The 18,613-nt window shown below is 34.7% G+C and overlaps 1 protein-coding gene across 1 annotated transcript in view; it reads right to left on the reverse strand.

The window, feature by feature from the left end:
* RNF17 (ring finger protein 17) overlaps positions 1-18,613 on the reverse strand; it is a 125,354-nt gene that overhangs the window by 65,340 nt on the left and 41,401 nt on the right. The window contains exons 12-16 of the mRNA XM_044668311.1: positions 17,743-17,901; positions 8,516-8,705; positions 6,998-7,169; positions 5,409-5,599; positions 4,110-4,251 (exon numbers count right to left, since the gene is read on the reverse strand). Coding sequence (XP_044524246.1) covers positions 4,110-4,251; positions 5,409-5,599; positions 6,998-7,169; positions 8,516-8,705; positions 17,743-17,901 — 854 coding nt within the window. The remainder of the gene's footprint in view (positions 1-4,109; positions 4,252-5,408; positions 5,600-6,997; positions 7,170-8,515; positions 8,706-17,742; positions 17,902-18,613) is intronic.

The raw sequence follows: 18,613 nt of genomic DNA on the forward strand, positions 1-18,613 counted from the left end.
CCTGTATTTCCTGAGTTCCTCCACCATCCCTTTCAAGAGAATATCTTATAATTTTTAAAAAAGGAAGAAAATTAAGTTTAGCAAAACTAACCAACATATTAAAAATATCTCATATTATATTTAGTGTTCTATACCCATGATCTCCTACCTCTGCAAAAAATGGAGGGAGAGGTATCTTCTCATATGATTGATCAAGCAAAGTGGAGAAAATTCAACAGCCTCTCTCAAAATGACATAGCCAATACAATAGCTTCTATTTGATTGAAAGGCCTTTAACAATTCTCTAGCTACTATAGTAGTTATTATTTTACAAAGAACAAAAGGGTTGCTGGGGAGTATGGAGTTACAGCTACCAATACTCATCTCTTGTTCCTCTAAAACTTACTGAATGATCCTGTTTCTGATAGCACCTGCCACTCCATATTATCAATCCTTGGAGCATAAGCAGTTGTTTCTTCCTCAAAGGATCCAACTCTTTTCTTCTTTGGGAGGAGCTTCACATCTGTTACTTAGTTCCAACGGTTCACTGGTCCTTGTAGTTTCTTTTTAAATTTAATGTTATTTTTTTCAATTAACAAAAATTTATTTTCTCTCCTCCCCCACCCAGTGGAAATAAAAGAAAAAAGAAAACCCTTGTAACAAATATGCATAGCTGAACAAAACAAATCCCCAAATTGTGGCTGTGTCTAAAAAGTTTATGTCTGAATATATACCCCAAGTCTATCACTTTTAGGAATTGGGCAGTATTCTTCATTTTTTGTCCTCTGTAGTCATGGTAGGTCACTGAATTGATAAGAGATCTTAAGTCTTTCAAAGTTGCTTATTTTTATAATGCTATTGTTATTGTTAAATTGTTCTCCTGGTTCTGCTCACTTCAATGGCATAAGACTTCCTTTAAATTATTTTTTATTTCATTATTTCTTCCAACATAATACTATCATATTACATCCATATACCATAATGTGTTCAGGCATTTGCCAATGGATACCTCCTTGGTTTCTAATTCTTTGCCATGATAAAATATAGGTCCTTTCTCTTTCTTGGGTTTCTTTAAGATCTAGTAGTGGTATCATTGCATGAAAGGATATGCAAAATTTAATAATTTTTTGTACAAGTTCCAAATTGCTTTCCAAAATGGCTAGACCAATTCATTGCTCCACTAACAGTGCATTAATGAACCTGTTTTTTCATATATCTATTGAGATGGAATTTTCCCCTTAGAAAACTGACTGTTCAAACCTTTTTTTGATAAATATCTCATTTCTAAGCTTTAATAAGTTGATTCAGACTTTTAAGAGTAAGAGCCAAATAGTCAAAAGACATAAACAGGTGTTTTTTACAAGAAGAAATGCAAGTTTTATATATAGTATCAATATTGATATTTCATATCTATATAAAAAGGCTCCAAATAACAAATAGGGAGATGAAAACCAAAACAACTGACAATTTTAACTCATATTCATCAGATTGGCAAAGTTGACAAAGACAAAAAATGACAAATGTTAAGTGAAAGCAGAAAAAATGTGTACACTGATAACTACTGGTGGAGCTGTAGAGACATTGTAAAAAGCAATTTAGATTTAACCCCCAAAAGTTACAAAACCATGCATATCCTTTGACTCAGCAATACCACTGTTAGACTTGTGCACTGAGGTGACTAAAGAGGAAAAGGTCCTATATGTATAAAAATATTTATATATAGTTCTTTGTGTGATGGCAAAGAAACAGAAACTAAAGAGGTGCCCATTATTGAGGAATAGCTGAACAAATTATGATCTGCAAGTATTAATGGGATGCTACTATGCTGTAAGAAATGAAGAGATCTCTGAGAAGGTTTGTATATACCAATGCAGAGTGAACTAAGTAGAACTAGGAGAACAATTTATGTACCAATATAAGCACTGTAAAAATGAACAGTCATCAAAGACTTAAGGACTCTGATCAACGTAATGTGTTCAATCAAAATTCCAGAGGACTAATAATGGAAATTGCTACCCAGTTCTAGACAGAGTTAAAGGATTAACATGCAGAATGAAGCACATTTTGAGTAGCAGCAAACATGGGAATTTGTTTTGCTTGATTGTTCTTCTCTACCCTCCTCCCCTTCCTCCCACCACTGGGAGGTGGTTGTGGCATGGAATAGGGGGAAAATAAATGATTGATAATTGAAAAAAGATTTTAGAAATTTAAAAACTGCTTGTTTATATTCTTTAGAGAAAAGATCATTGTGAAATATTTTAATTCTTATTAATTTGAATAGTCCCTCAGAGTTTCATAGATTTAGAACTGGTACCTCAAAGATTATCTAGGCCAACTCCTTAGTTTTATGGATGAGGAAACTGAAGCCCATAGAATTTAAGTGTCTTTTCTGAACCTTGTGGTACATTTTTTCACTCTTAAGCCTCCTCGCATCCAACTGGATCCTTCTCTGCAAACTCCTAAAGATTGTCTCTTCATTTCAAGCTGTTCTTCAGGTTTTCAAAATGGTATTTCCTTCTTCCTGATCATGGATTCCCTGAGCCTTTCATTTTTAGGAGATAGCAGCACTTTGAGAATAGATATTATGAACATGGTAGAAATATAAACATTGCACACTTTTTGTATCAAATGGCTATTTATTGTTTACTATAAACCTGGTACTTTGCTAAGTGCTGATAATACAAAGATGGATGCTGCTCTCAAGGAGCTTTACATTCTAATAGGAAAGGCAGAATAAAGGAAGCTAGCAAAGAGAAGTGAGGAAGAAAGGTATTCCTGTTGGGACCAAGCAGCAGATATGGAGATAAGCAGGTGTGAGGACAGTAAGCTTTGAGTGGAGCAGCATGGCTGGGTCTTCTCATGATAAAGCAGTTCTAGCTAGAGATTCACCAATTACTGAGTCAGTTTCAGGGTTAACTCATCCCCTGGGGCCAGGTAGCCTGTGGGGCAGGTGAAGCCAACTGGCAAGTATGTAGAACAGATTGAAGTTTGATCCAAAAGCAAATGAGTGGGAGTTCTCATGAAATGGTATTAACAGGAAGCGATTCACTAATCATTGAAAAAGCAGAGTAATTGCTAGAGGGCCATGCAGGTACAGAGCTTTATGCAGGGTACTGCAAAATGCTTCTTGCTCTCCAAACCTACCACAAGTGAGATCTTCAGAATTCTGTAGTTTTTAATAGCTACCCGGCAATTCTGCTGGAGCAAATAGCTTCTAGGGGGCAATTAATTTCAGATTAGCACTACAGCAGTTCAAAGTTCTTTCTCTTCTTTAACCTTTTACCATATCTTACTAACTTCTTTCTCTTCCTTGATTTCTTCTCTTCAAGGACTTTTCATACTCTTCAAAATCAAGGGGAGGCTTTAAATAGGGAGGCAAGATTGACAAAGACATTTGCCCTTATCACAAAGGATAACTGATACAAAGTTCAAATGAAAGAGAGACTCCAATAAATATTTAGTTTTTCCAGATACTCTTGCTCTGAGAGCAATATTACTGACTGCATAAAGTTCTTGAATGAAAAATTAAGAGGCTCTGCTAAATGAGATCCTTGGCTACTCAATATAATTCACAGGAGAAATTCCACTTAGAAGACCACATAGGAAAAAAAAAAAAGATAAGTAAATGCATACTCCCTAGATCAGCGTTGGTGAAGGTTTTCAAGTTCGTGTGCCCCAATTGCAACTTTAAGCTGCCCGTGAGTCCCCTGCATTACCCCAGAGAGTAGAGGGAGGGAGTGTTCTCTTTGGGTGGCTGGACAGAGGTACAGGGCATGCAAAAAATTTCCTCAGGAGCTGGGAAGAGGGGGAACAGAGCAGCTCCCCCAGTACCGGCTCAGCACATGTGCCATATGTGCCAATACTTCACCAATGCTGCCCTAGGTGATAGCAAATAGTTATGAGGACAGGCCACTGAGTTAGTATATTAGTGCCATAACTTAGGGAGATAATAATATGGGTCAAGAATTGAATAAGAATTAGAGAGTGGGTTGGGTTTTGTTCTGAAAGTTGTGCATGAACTCATGTATCGATGGAAGTATATAAACCTCAAACTGGATGCTTCTATTTCATATTACCATTTATCTTTTAGAACTGAAATAGGATTCCCCAAAAAAGCTGTAGATACTTACCAATTGAAGATAAAAATCAGAAGGATTATTTATATGACAAACCACAACTGAAACATTTGACAATTCTTTTGGTAATACAGGTGGATGGTATCTTAAGGTCATATTCTTTTCAGATGGAATACTAGGTGACTGTGACCTAAACCTAATTAAAGCAAAAGCAAAAGATAAGTAAATGTTAAGATTAAAATCTGTTTTCAAATCTCTTTTATTCTACCTTGACTATCTCTGAAACTCATGGATATTTAAATCCTTAATTACTTAAAATAAGCTAAGTAATTCTCAACTTGTCAATATTAAACATTATTTAGCCTCTTTCTTCCATCTCTATTAAAGAGATTTCAGCATTCTACTTAACCTTGAACTGAACCATAAAACAATAGAGTTGGTGGCAGCTGGGTAGCTCAGTGAATTAAGAGCCAGGCCTCAGCGACATGAGGTCCTAGGTTCAAACCTGGCCTCAGACACTTCCCAGCTGTGTGACCCTGAGCAAGTCACCTGACCCCCATTGCCTAGCCCTTACCACTCTTCTGCCTTAGTACCAAAACACAGTATTGATTCTAAGGTGGAAAGTAAGGGTTTAAAAACAAACAACAAAAAACTCCAATAGGGAGGGAAGGAGGGCAGTCTTCTTTAGGTAAACTGATCTTCATTTAATGTCCAAGGTTCTGTCTGAGCCTCTCTAGGACAACTGTCTACCCTTTCAGTAGTGATTTTTAACAAGATGTCCCCAGTCACATTATTTATACTCTCTACATATTGCGTATTTATAAAGTTACTTAAAAATAATTAATTTTAATAGTAATGACTTAAATGTGTCCTGTTAACCATATTCCATATACAAGGCAGGGAAGAGCGATCACAATAAAAAGATCACAATAAAAAATGTAATAACTGCTCATTTATTTCAAAATCTCCAAAGCCAGTGGTTTAACTTATTTAATAACTACGATTCCTAGAAAGGTAGACTTTTATGAGAGAGTATTGAGCACACTAAAGAAAAAATTATTTACGTTTTTCATTTTTCTCACATTTTTCATCACAATGTGCTAACTTAATCTTAGTTTTCCAATCCTCTATAGCTAATAAATGATATAACTTAAGTTTTTGAAGTCATGGATTGTGGCTATAGCAGCAGATGATAAATGGTATGTTGTTAGACTTATAAGGCAATAAAAAGTCAATAATGACATTTTCAATCCTTTGGTGTTTTTTTTTAAATATATGATCTTCAAAGATAAAAAATGCTGTTTCTTAAAGCTTTGATCTTAAAATAACTATCTTCCCTAATAAGACACATACCTTGCTAATTCCATAAAAACTAATGCATCTCTAAGAGATACTGGCATATCACTGCTTATTTTATTTGCTGGAGGTTTCTTGAGATCTACAATAAGTACGCCATCTTCTTCTCTGAAGACTTTCATTAGAACAGCCTTGTTGTTTACCATTTTCAAAAATTCCATTTTAGCGTCTTCTCCCCAGCCTTCATTCTATTAAATAAATCAAATTCAAAAGGCAATTTAAGTATTATAACAACACTTCCTCTGGACTTGGGAGTAGGAAGAGAAAGAGACTATTTTCTTAATGGAATCTCCCTGTGGCCACATGCATTCATTTGTCTTTAGTGTGGTTTTTTGTTTTCAAAAGTGCTTCTCCTGGCTTGCTTATGAGCAAGATGTGGGTGCTGTGATAAAAACAAAACAAAAAAATAAATACTTGCAACTCCCTACTTCACAGGATTGTGAGAAAAATGTTGTGAAAACTGTAAAGGACTATACAAATGTGAGCTGTTTTGTTATAAAGTTTTTACAGTGAGAGCTAGGTAGCTTGGTGGATAGAGAGCAGTCCAGGAGATGGGAGGTCCTGGGTTCAAATCTCAGCTGTATGACCTTACCAGTCTTCTGCCTTGGAACTGTTATTTAGATTCTAAGATGAAAGGTAAGGATTTTAAAAAGATAATAAAAAATAAAGTTTATAAGGAAAAAACCCCATGAATTTAAATGAAGGATCCATTTTAAATGCCATTACAGTCCATTTTTAAAAGGATGAAAGAATAACTGAGAAACATTTATAGAAGCATCTTACTGAAATTCTAGTTTTCTTAATACTAAACTCTTTATTGTTATTACTATTTGTGAGAAGATATGAGAATGAATAAAAATCAGAGTGAGAAGGCATCATGATAATCAAGAAACAAAGACTGAAGAGATTAGTCTTGGAGAAAAAGGGTATTCATTTCCTCATTTAGAAAGTAGAAGAATGACAAAATAAATTTCTAGAATGGGAAAAGACAAACAAGCTTGTATCAAATGACTCTGACACTAGTTAACTTTTAGATCAGTGGTTCCCAAACTTTTTTGGCCTACTGCCCCCTTTCCAGAAAAAATATTACTTAGCCCCCTGGAAATTAATTTTTTTTAATTTTAATAACAATTAATAAGAAAGATAAATGAACCTGTGGCCATCACCTCTCCCCCTGGATCGGTGTAGCACCTACCAGGGGGTGGTGGCACCCACTTTGGGAATCACTGTTTTAGATGAATTAAGCATGTATAATCAACAATATGATTTTTTTTATTGAGGATTACTTTTTAGACCAATGAAAAAAATATGGTTAAGCCTGTTTTTTGGGCTACTAAAAATAATTTTACTGTTTATCTGGAAAACATCTTATGCTAATTTGAGCAAACAAATGAAAGCAAAATTAAGAGAAATATTTTAGTTCTGTAAGCTAAAGTTCATTTTTTTAAAACTGGCTCCTATAAAGTCCTTCATGCACATGCCAACTCTCCTAGAACAGACTGATAAGTGACATTTAAAAATTAAAGGATTTTTTTAAATGTAAAAAACTATTCTTAATAATAGTTAACATCTGTTGGTTTACTCACCGAATTCTGTGGAACAATATCCTTCAATGAGCATGGCAATGCTAATGGATGGAGATCTCCTAGCAGTGCTTCAATATATGAATCAGGTTTTCTTATAACCAGACATAGATCATTTACCACTAAATGTTGTAGAGTACTGTGTCCTGGTCTAACTATGTGGCCATCACCAATCCTAACAGGAATTTAAGCAACATGGTTAGAAATAATAACTCAACCCTGAACTCGTATCCATTTGTTTAAACATGTTTAAAATGTTTAAATTTTTGGATAATGTTTAAATGTTTAAAATTTAGGAGAATAACAGTCCAACTTCCTTATTTTACAAATGAGGAATCTCATTACAAGAAAAAAGAAGTAACTTTGTTTGAGGTCCCACAGTTAGGGCCAGAAGAGGGCTCTGAACCCAGGTTCTCCAACTCCAAATCTAGTTCTTTTTCCACAAGACCATGATTTTTTTCATTAATAAATAGGAATGACTTAAATAGTCTTAGATCAAATCTTCATTTCCTTAAAAAAAACTGACCAATGGAGTTACAATGCTTTAATTCATATAAATTCCATTAAAATGCCAGTGTTTGGAGAAATGTGTTTCCTTATACAAGTATTTTCAGCTCATTTTTAATGGATGTAATCTATATACTATCCAAATGGGAAATGAATAATATCTATAACCTAATCATAATTTAAATTTTAAAATCATCCTGCCACTTACTATAGTATTTTATTTTGAAGAAGAGCTCACTAGCATTTTAAAATATTGACATATGACTTTTTTTTTAAAGACAGAGTGTTTGCCTTTATTTTGAATGTAGTATTAGCTGTACAAGCAGCTAGGTAGGATTATGCCAAGAGGACAGAGGGGAAAAAAATAGTTTAAAGGAAAATGGTTAACAAAATATTTTGTAAAGTAAGAATTTTTGAGTTAATCATACAATTTTTCATGTTTCAAAAGTCATCTCTGATTGTAAAAGAAATCTGTAGATTCCCCTTTCTTTCTAAGCATTGTAATTTTTTTGCACAAACAATATAATTTATATGCAAATTTCCTGACTACAAACTTTCACAGTTTAAAAACATAAAAATTTTAAATTAATTAAGAATATTTTTCCATGGTTACATGATTCATGTTCTCTCTCCCTTCTTCCCTCCTCCTCCCTGAGCTGATGAGCAATTCCACTGCGTTATATTTGTTATCATTGTTCAAAATCTATTTCCATATTATTAATATTTGCAATAGAATGACCATTTAAAGTCAAAATCCCCAATCATATACCCTTCGAACCACGTGATCGATCATGTTTTTCTTCTGTGTTTCTACTCCCACAGTTCTTTCTCTTGACAAATGACTTTTACTAATGTATTAAGAAATAAAGGGGTGGGGGGAAAAGCAAAGTAAATTAGTTATGGAACCATGAGGTTCTTTATATATCTCTACATATAAATCTTTCTCTACCTCTTATTTTTCCCTAATTCATTTAAGACATAAAACATGAAAAAAAGGAATTAAAAATGTTATACCCTGAAATGGCTAAGACTTCAGAATTTCCAAAGTCTATCATGAAAACCTGTATCAGTGCAACATCACGGATCGGGTATTTGGTAGGACCACATGGCTTGCCCACATTTTTATTTTCAATAGGAATTAGTTCAGTAATAGTTCCACGGCACCACATTCCATTTTCTACACTGTTGACAAATATCTTGGCACCTAAAGAGATGGGGAAAAAAACTTCTATGTACAAAATAAATTTTTAAAAAAGGTACAAAACCCTTCTGATTTAATGTCATATGAATTTACTTTGACATAGACTTAGAAGTGCATTCATTCAAGTTTTTACATACACATTATTTCAGGGATCACAAAATAAGTACAACACATGGTTTCTAGACTTCTCCCGGACTTTAGAATCTGGTTGTAGAAATAAGAAAATCACACATAATAGTTAAAACAACAATGCAAGGCAGGCACATGAGAATCTAAAAAAAATCTAGCATAAACAACAGGTGATATAAAAATTCAGAAAAGACTGAAATCATGAGAACTGGTTGGGGATTGGGATTCATACACTCTTTCCCTTGGCTTTCAGGATGCCACTCTTTCTTGGATGTCTTTCTGTTCTTCCAACTACTCCTTCTGTCTCCTACAACTTTATTATCCTCTTTCCTTTAAGTAGGTGTTCCCTAAGGTTTATGTCTTTCTTCTCTCTAGAAATAAACATCTTTGTCTTTATTTATTTCCCAGTTTAGTGTCTCTCTACTCCAAGTATTTTGTATGTAACTATTCAATTCAACAAATATTTACTAAGGCAGCGAATTAGTTGCTAAGGATATAAATACAAAATGAAACTGTCTCTGTCACCAAGGAGCTTACAAGTCCATTGGATATAAAACATATGTAAGGTAATACAAAAAAATTTCAAGTGATAAAAAGTGCTAAAAATTAGTGCTGGTAGTATGAGAAAAGACCTCATGTAAAACATTGTAGTTAAACTGTGTTCTGATGGAAACTAGGTGTTCTATAAGGAAGGAATCTATTCCAGGCAAGGGCAAACCAACCACTTCTAAATAAGTGGAAGACAGACTTTCACATATGTCTTAACAGCTAGCAAACCAGTATTATTGGAATGGAGAATAGATAAAAGGAAGTAATATGAATCAAGAAAGGTAAAAATAGGAGCCAGAATGTATATGTCAAATTGAGGAATAAAAAAATTTTATTCCAAAGACAATAAGAATTCATTGAAGATGTGAATGGTAGTGACAAGGCCAAATGTATGCTTTAAGAATAATAATTTGGCAGCTGTGTAAGGTACATAATGGCATAGTGGATAGAGAGTTAGCCTCAAAAAAAGAATGAACTAGTGTCAAGTCTCATCTCTAAATCATACTAGCTGTGTGATCCTGTGTAAGTCAATGAACCTCACAGTGTTCCAGACAGTTGTCTAAGATAAACAAAAGGTGTTAACTATCAAAGCTAGAGTTTTCTTGACTCCCGGGCTAAGATGGCCTCAGAGAAGTAGCAAGGGGCTCTTTCTCCTCACCACCAACCAATGAGAAAAGCATCAAAAAATGACAAGGAGCAGAATCAGATGATTGAAGGGGCTCTACTCCAGGGTGCTAACTTGAAGGTAGGTGGTGTTTGGGCATTTCCATACTATAAGGGGATAAAACTACTCATACCAAAGTGTGAACTGATCACCCCTCCCCCACTACACCTACTACACCAGAGTCAGAGCAAGCACACCGGAAGCAGAGCTAGCTCAATCGCTAGGTTCGGGGAGGGTGGGGAGGAGAGGGAGTGTGCCATGGCAAAGCTGGCTGAGGACACCTACCCCTGAGAGCAGTGAGACTCGGGACCCCAGAAGGCTAAGGAACACAGACCCTGGGCACAGAGACAGGGCAGAGAGGGGCTGCCCACATCAGATGCTGGGGAGACTTGAAAAAATAGCCTTAAGGCAAAACCACTACACAGAGAGCTGCCTACCCTCCTCACGTAGACTTCTGGCTGAGAGGGCAAGAGAAAACTAACCTAGCAATGGCCAGCAATGCCCAAGCTACAAACACCAAAAAAATAAGAAACAGCATTTAACTCTGGATAATTTTTACTTAGAGAAACAATAAAGCACAGAGGAGACAGCAGAGAAGGATAAACAAGCAAACACATCCAAACTTTGTCAAAAAATGGAAATTCATCACAAGCTCTCCAAGAAATCAGGCTGGAATTGAAGAACCAAGTTTAAAAAAATAGAAGAAACTTGGCAAGAAAAGTGGGAAATAGTTAAAAAAAGAAAATAACAGTTTAAAAGACAAAATTTCGCATTTGGGAATTGAGGTCCAGAAATCAAATAAAATGATAAGCAAATTGAAGACCAGAAATGACCTGCTGGAAGCCATGAAAAGCAGGACAGAACAGACTAAAAAAAGAAAAATCAAAAGATTATAGCTGAAAACCAGTTTTTAAAGACTAGAATTGGGCAAGTAGAAGCTAATGACCTCACAAGACAGAAAGAATTAATAAAGCAAAGTCAAAAGACTGACAAAATAGAAGGAAATATGAAATATCTGAGAAAATGACTGACCAAGAAAACAGGTCTAGAAGAGACAATTTAAGAATCATTAGTCTTCCTGAAAAATAAGAAAAAAACAGGAACCTTGACATCATATTACAAGACATTATCCAAGAAAACTGCCCTGATGTTCTTGAACAAGAGGGCAAAATAGACATTGAAAGAGCCCATAGATCACCCTCTACATTAAATTCTCAAAAGACAACCCCCAGAAATGTAATTGCCAAACTCAAGAAATTCCAAGTTAAGGAGAAAACATTACAAGAAGCCAGAAAGAAACAATGAAGATATCAAAGAACATCAATCAGGATTACACAGGATCCAGCAGCTTCCACATTAAAGGACCACAAGGCTTGGAATATGATATTCAGAAAGGCAAGAGAATTGTGTCTACAACCAAGGATCTCTTATCCATCAAAACTGACTATATACTTCCAGGGGAAAATAAGAGCATTTAACAAAATAGAAGATATTCAATTATTTATAAAGAAAAGACCAGAATTGAATGGAAAACTTGATGTCCCTGCAAAGGAAAGTAATAAATGTTGGAGGGAATGTAGCAAAATTGGGACATCAATGCATTGCTGGTGGAGTTGTGAATTGATTCAACCATTCTGAATGTCAGTTTGGAACTATGTCCCAAGAATGCTAGAAGACTGCCTACCCTTTGATCCATCCATATCACTACTGGGTTTATACCCCAAAGAGATCATAAGGAAATAGACATGCACAAAAATATTTATAGCCTCACTCTTTGTGGTGGCAAAAAACTGGAAAACAAGTGAATGCCCTTCAATTGGGAAATGGCTGAACAAATTGTGGTATCTATTGGCGATGGAATACTATTGTGCTCAAAAGAATAATGAACTGGAGGAATTCCATGTGAACTGGAACGACCTCCAGGAATTGATGCAGAGTGAAAGGAGCAGAGCCAGAAGAACATTGTACACAGAGACTGATATACTATGGTAAAATTGAATGTAATGAACTTCTCTAGAAGCAACAGTGCAATCATCCAGGACAACTCTGAGGAACTTATGAGAAAGGACACCATTCGCATTCAGAGGAAGAACTGTGGGAGTAGAAACATAGAAGAAAAACAACTGGCTGATCACATGGATTGATGGGGATATGATTGGGGATATTGACTCTAAAAAAGTACCTAGTACAAATATCAATAATATGAAAATAGGTCTTAATCGATGACAAATGTAAAACTCAGTGGACTTGTGCATCAGCAATGGGAAGAGGTGGGAGGAGGAGAGGGACACAACATGAATACTATAACCATGGAAAAATGTTCCAAATTAATTAATAAAATAAAGATCTAAAAAAATTTTAATTTAATTTAATTTTTAAAAAAATTAAAAAAAAAAAAAGAAAATTTGATGTCCAAATGCAAAACTCAAGAGAAATATGAAAAAGTAAACAAGAAAGAGGGGGAAAATTTAATTTTTAAGGGCTTCAGTAAGGTCAAATTGTTTATATTCTATATGGAAAAATAATTTTTGTAATGCTCAAAAACTATTCACTGTCATAGTAGTTAGAGAATTATCCATAGATAGAGGTTGGGATACTAAGTGATTTTAAATGGTATAAATATATAAAAGGGAGGGGAATAGAAGATGGCACCAAGAAAAATTAAAAGAAATAAGAAAAAATAGGATAATTTATACCACATAAAGGGTGCACAGGGTGTGGGGGGAATATAATCATAAGGAGAGGAAGAGAGTGCTAATAGGTAATATTTAAACATTACTCTCAGCGAAATCAATTCTGAGAGGGAAGAGCACCTAGATCCATTGGGGTATTGAATTCTATCTTATCCTACAGGGAAGTTGAGAGAAAAACCAAAGTGGGGGGTAGGGTGGAAGTGGGACAGAGAATACCCAAAAGGGAGGGAAAGAGAGGAAAGAGGAAATTTAATACACCATAAAGGAAAATAAGAGGGTAATAAGAAGGGAGGGGGTGGGAAGGGAAGTAAAATAATGGTGGGGATTAGGGAGACTGATTAAAAGCAAAACACTGGTATAAAAGGAAATACTGAAAGAAGGAAGGGCAGGACTAGGAGAAGAAATCAAAATGATGGGGAATACACAGGTGATAATTATAACTCTGATTGTGAGGGATATGAACTCACCCATAAAACAGAAACAAATAGCAGAGTGGATTAGAAACCAAAAGCCCACCATATGTTGTCTACAAGAAACACACCTGAGGCAGGTAGACACACACACACAGGGTAAAGGTAAAAGGCTGGAGCGAACTCTATTGGGTATCAACTAAGAAAAAGAAGGCAGGAGTTGCCATCATAATATCTGACAAAGCAAAGCCAAAGTAAAAGAGATCTAGTGAAAAGAGATAGGGAAGGTAATTACATCCTGATAAAAGCAGTATAGATAATGAGGAAATATCAGTACTCAACATGTATGCACCAAATGGTATAGCATCCAAATTTTTAAAGGAGCTCAAGTATGAAATAGATAGTAAAATTATACTAGTGGGAGACCTGACCCTTCCTCTATCAGATCTAGCTAAATCAAACCAAAAAATAAATAAGAAAGGGTAAGATGGGGGAAGCTGGGTAGCTCAATGGATTGAGAGCCAGGCCTAGAGTTGGGAGGTCCTAGGTTCAAATCTGGCCTCAGACACTTCCCAGCTGTGTGACCCTGGGCAAGTCACTTGACCCCCATTGCCTACCCTTACCACTCTTCCACCTATAAGTCAATACACAGAAGTTTAGGGTTTAAAATAAAAAAAAAAAAAGGTAAGAGATGTGAATGAAATCTTGGAAAAATTAGAATTAATAGATATATGGAGAAAAATAAATAGGGACAAAAAGGAACACACCTTCTTTTCAGCAGCACATGGTACATTCACAAAAACTGACCATGTACCAGGTCATAAAAACATGGCAAACATCACATGAGGGGGCGCTCAGGGGGTGAAGGGGAAAAATTATGTAACCATGTTAACTTTTCTAAAAAATAAATATTAATAAATGTTTTAAAAAAACAAAAAAAACATGGCAAACAAGTGAAAAAGAGCAGAAATAATAAATGCAACCTTTTCAGATCATAATGTAATAGAAATAATAATTAGTAAGGGTGCATGGAGAGGCAAATCAAAAATTAATTGGAAATTAAATATGATTCTCCAAAATTGGTTAAAGAACAAATCACAGAAACAATAATTTCATTGAAGAGAATGACAATGATGAGACTTCTTACCAAAATCTATGGGATGCAGCCAAAGCAGTACTCGGGGGACGGGGGATTTATATCCTTGAATGTATATATTAACAAATTAGGGAAGGCAGAAGTCAATGAATTGGACATTCAAATTAAAAAACTAGAAAGTGAACAAATTAAAAATCTCCAGAAGAAAATAAATTAGAAATCCTAAAAATTAAAGGAGAAATTAATAAAATTTAAAGTAAAAGAACTATTGAATTAATGAATAAAACTAGAAGTTGGTACTTTGAAAAAACAAATAAAATAGATGAAGTACTGGTTAATCTAATAAAAAAAGGAAAGAAGAAAACCAAATTAACAGTATCAAAAATGAAAAGGGAGACCTCACCTCTAATGAAGAGGAAACTAAAGCAATCATTAAAAACTATTTTGTTCAATTATATGGCAATAAATATAACAATCTAGGTAATATGGATGAATATTTACAAAAATATAAACTGCCTAGATTAATAGCAGAAGAAATAAAATATTTAAATAATCCCATATCAGAAAAAGAAATTGAACAAGCCATTAAAGAACTCCCTAAGAAAAAGTCCCCCAGGACCAGATGGATTCACAAGTGAATTCTATCAAACATTCAAAGAACAACTAATCCCAATACTATACAAATTATTTGACTCAATAAGCAAAGAAGGAGTTCTACCAAATTCCTTTTATGACACAAATATGGTACTGATCCCAAAGCCAGGTAGGTCAAAAACAGAGAAAGAAAACTACAGACCAATCTCCTTAATGAACATAGATGCAAAAATCTTAAATAGAATACCAGCAAAAAAAAACTCTATCAAGTGATCACAAGGTTATTCATTATGATCAGGTGGGATTTATACCAGGAATGCAAGGATGGTTTGATATTAGGAAAACCATTCACATAATTGACCATATCAACAAGCAAACCAACAAAAATCACATGATTATCTCAATAGATGCTGAAAAAGTCTTTCACAAAATACAATACCCATTCGTATTAAAAACACTAGACAGTAGAGGAATAGAAGGGCCTTTCCTAAAAATAATAAACAGTATATATCTAAAACCATCAACAAGCATCATCTGCAATGGGGATAAATTAGAAGCCTCCCCAATAAGATCAAGAGTGAAACAAGGATGCCCATTATCACCTCTATTATTTAACATTGTACTAGAAACACTAGCAATAGCAATTAGAGAAGAAAAAGAAATTGAAGGTATTAAAGTAGGCAGTGAGAGACCAAGTTATCACTCTTTGCAGATGATATGATGGTCTACTTAAAGAATCCTAGAGAAATCAACTAAAAAACTACTGGAAATAATCAACTTTAGCAAAGTTGCATGATAAAAAATAAACCCATATAAATCATCAGCATTTCTATATATTTCCAACACATCTCGGCAAAAAGATCTAAAAAGAGAACTTCCATTTAAAACCACCCTAGACGATATAAAATACTTAGGCATCTATTTGCCAAGACAAACACAGGAATTATATGAACACAACTTCAAAACCCTCTCCATACAACTAAAACTAGATCTAAATAATTGGAAAAACATTAATTGCTCACGGACAGGATGAGCTAACATAATAAAAATGACAATGCTACCAAAATTAATTTACTTATTTAGTGTCATACCTGTCAAATTACCAAGAAATTTTTTTACTGAATTAGAAAAAACTATAACAAAGTTCATTTGGAAGAACAAAAGATCAAGAATATCAAGGGAAATAATGAAAAAAAGTGAAGGAAGGTGGCCTAGCAGTACCAGATCTCAAACTGTACTATAAAGCAGTGGTCATCAAAACAATATGGTACTGGCTAAGAGACAGAAGGGAGGATCAGTGGAATAGACTTGGGATAAGTGACCTCAGCAAGACAGTCAAAATCCACTATTTGACAAAAACTGCAGGGAAAATTGGAAAACAGTATGGGAGAGATTAGGTTTAGGTCAACATCTCACACCCTACCCCCCAAGATAAACTCAGAATGGTTGAATGACTTGAAAGAAGGAAACTACAAGTAAATTAGGTGAACAAAGAATAGCATACTTGTCAGATCTCTGGAAAAGGCAAGATTTTAAGACCAAGCAAGAGTTAGAAAAAATTACAAAACGTAAAATAAATAATTTTGATTACATTAAATTAAAAAGGTTTTGTACAAACAAAAGCAATGCAACCAAAATTAGAAGGGAAGCAACAAATTGGAGGAAAAAAATCTTTATAACAAAAACCTCTAACAAAGGTCTAATTACTCAAATTTATAAGGAGCTAAATCAATTGTACAAAAAAAATTCAAGCTATTCCCTAAATGATAAATGGCAAGGGATATGAATAGCCAATTTTCAGAGAAATAAATCAAAACTATCAATAAGCACACGAAAAAGTGTTCTAAATCTCTTATAATTAGAGAAATGTAAATTGAAACAACTCTGAGGTACTACCTCATACCTAAGCAGATTGGCTAACATGACAGCAAAAGAAAGTGATATATGTTGGAGGGGATGTAGCAAAATTGGGACAACAATGAATTGCTGGTGGAGCTGCGAATTGATCCAACCATTATGGATGGCAATTTGAAACTATGCCCAAAGGGCATTAAAAGAGTGCCTGCCCTGTGATCCAGTCATACCACTTACTGGATTTATACCTCAAAGAGATCATAGGGAAAAAGACCTGTACAAATATATTTATAGCTGCACTTTGTGGTAGCAAAAAATTGGAAAATGAGGGGATGTCCTTCAATTGGGGAATGGCTGAACAAATTGTGATATATATTGGTGATGGAATACTACTGTGCTCAAAGGAATAATGAACTGGAGGAATTCCATGTGAACTGGAACGACCTCCAGGAATTGATGCAGAGTGAAAGGAGCAGAACCAGGAGAACGTTTTACACAGAGACTGATAAACTGTGGTACAATCGAATGTAATGGACTTCTGTACTAGCAGCAATGCAATGATCCAGGACAATTCTAAGGATTTTATGAAAAAGAACATTATCCACATTCAGAGGAAGAACTGTGGGAGCAGAAACACAGAAGAAAAGCAACTCCTTGATCATATAGCTTGATGGGGATATGATTGGGGATGTAGACTCTAAACGATCACCCTAGTGCAAATATCAACAATATGGAAATTGATCTTGATCAATGACACATGTAAAACCCAGTGGAATTGCGTGTCAGCTTTGGAAAGTGGGGGTGAGGGGAGGGAAAGAGCATGAATCTTGTAACCATGGAAAAATATTCTCAATTAATTGAGATTTTCAAAGAAAAACTTGAATCCCCCCAAAATAAAAAAAATGATAATAAAAAAAAGTTGAATCCCATCTATTGTTCATAACAAAACCATTATTTTGAGAGATTCCTTTGCCTTTAAGGTAAATATTACTATATTGGGGTAACCGTGGCACAAAAACAATAACATTTTCAAGTGATGTTTCTTAATTACCTAGCTCCAAAATATCTGAAGGACTGAGGTATAGACTCTTGTTGCAAAAATGATTCAACTTCTTTTCCAATATTGCTGCATTTTTTCTTTGTGAATACTTCCGAATATAAAAGTGGCAAGGATGTATTACATGGCTTACAAAAACTAGTTCTAGAGAACCTGCAGAAGAGAGTCATCACGTAAACTAAAGGAATAATATGTGAGTTAGGTTCTAAAAATCTTTTACAAAGAATAATTTGCAATGATGTTTTTCTAGAGAAATCAATGTTCCAAACACTATAACACTGCGGCTTCCTAAAAGACGTTCAAAACAGAAAATGCTGCTGGTCAGAGCTCATGGAATAATTAGAATAATAAATTCTTTAGTCCTCAAAAACTATAGACTGTTTACCATTTATCAGTGGGCATTATCCCCAAAGTTTATTCTTAAATCAGTTGTTTGTAAATTAGAAAACATTTTCCTATTAAAACAAATTTAGAAGAAATGTTTAGGTTTCCAGGCAACTTGTAAACAAGCCCAGGCAACATAGAAATGAACAGTAGAAAGTATTATTCCTGCAATGCTGTGGTAATTTAACAAAATGGAAAAAAATATTCAAACAAAACATGACTTTTTATTCTCTAATGCTGACCCTTAAAGAACTGCAGGTTTAAATAGAAGAGGAAGAGATATAAGACTGGACCAAGTAATTTGAGAGAATTTCTAGGAACTTTCAAGAGCTTTAGAGGATAACATTGCATACCCAATTTCACTTTGATGCAAGAAGACCTAGCTTTTTCTTATTACTGGTTTACAATTAGAATTACTTATACATTCACCTTTTCCATTTTTTGTTCAAGACAAGGCATATGCGGTCTGGACAAAGGGTAA

This window comes from Gracilinanus agilis, chromosome 3 (assembly GCF_016433145.1).
Source record: "Gracilinanus agilis isolate LMUSP501 chromosome 3, AgileGrace, whole genome shotgun sequence".
Lineage (NCBI taxonomy): Eukaryota > Metazoa > Chordata > Mammalia > Didelphimorphia > Didelphidae > Gracilinanus > Gracilinanus agilis.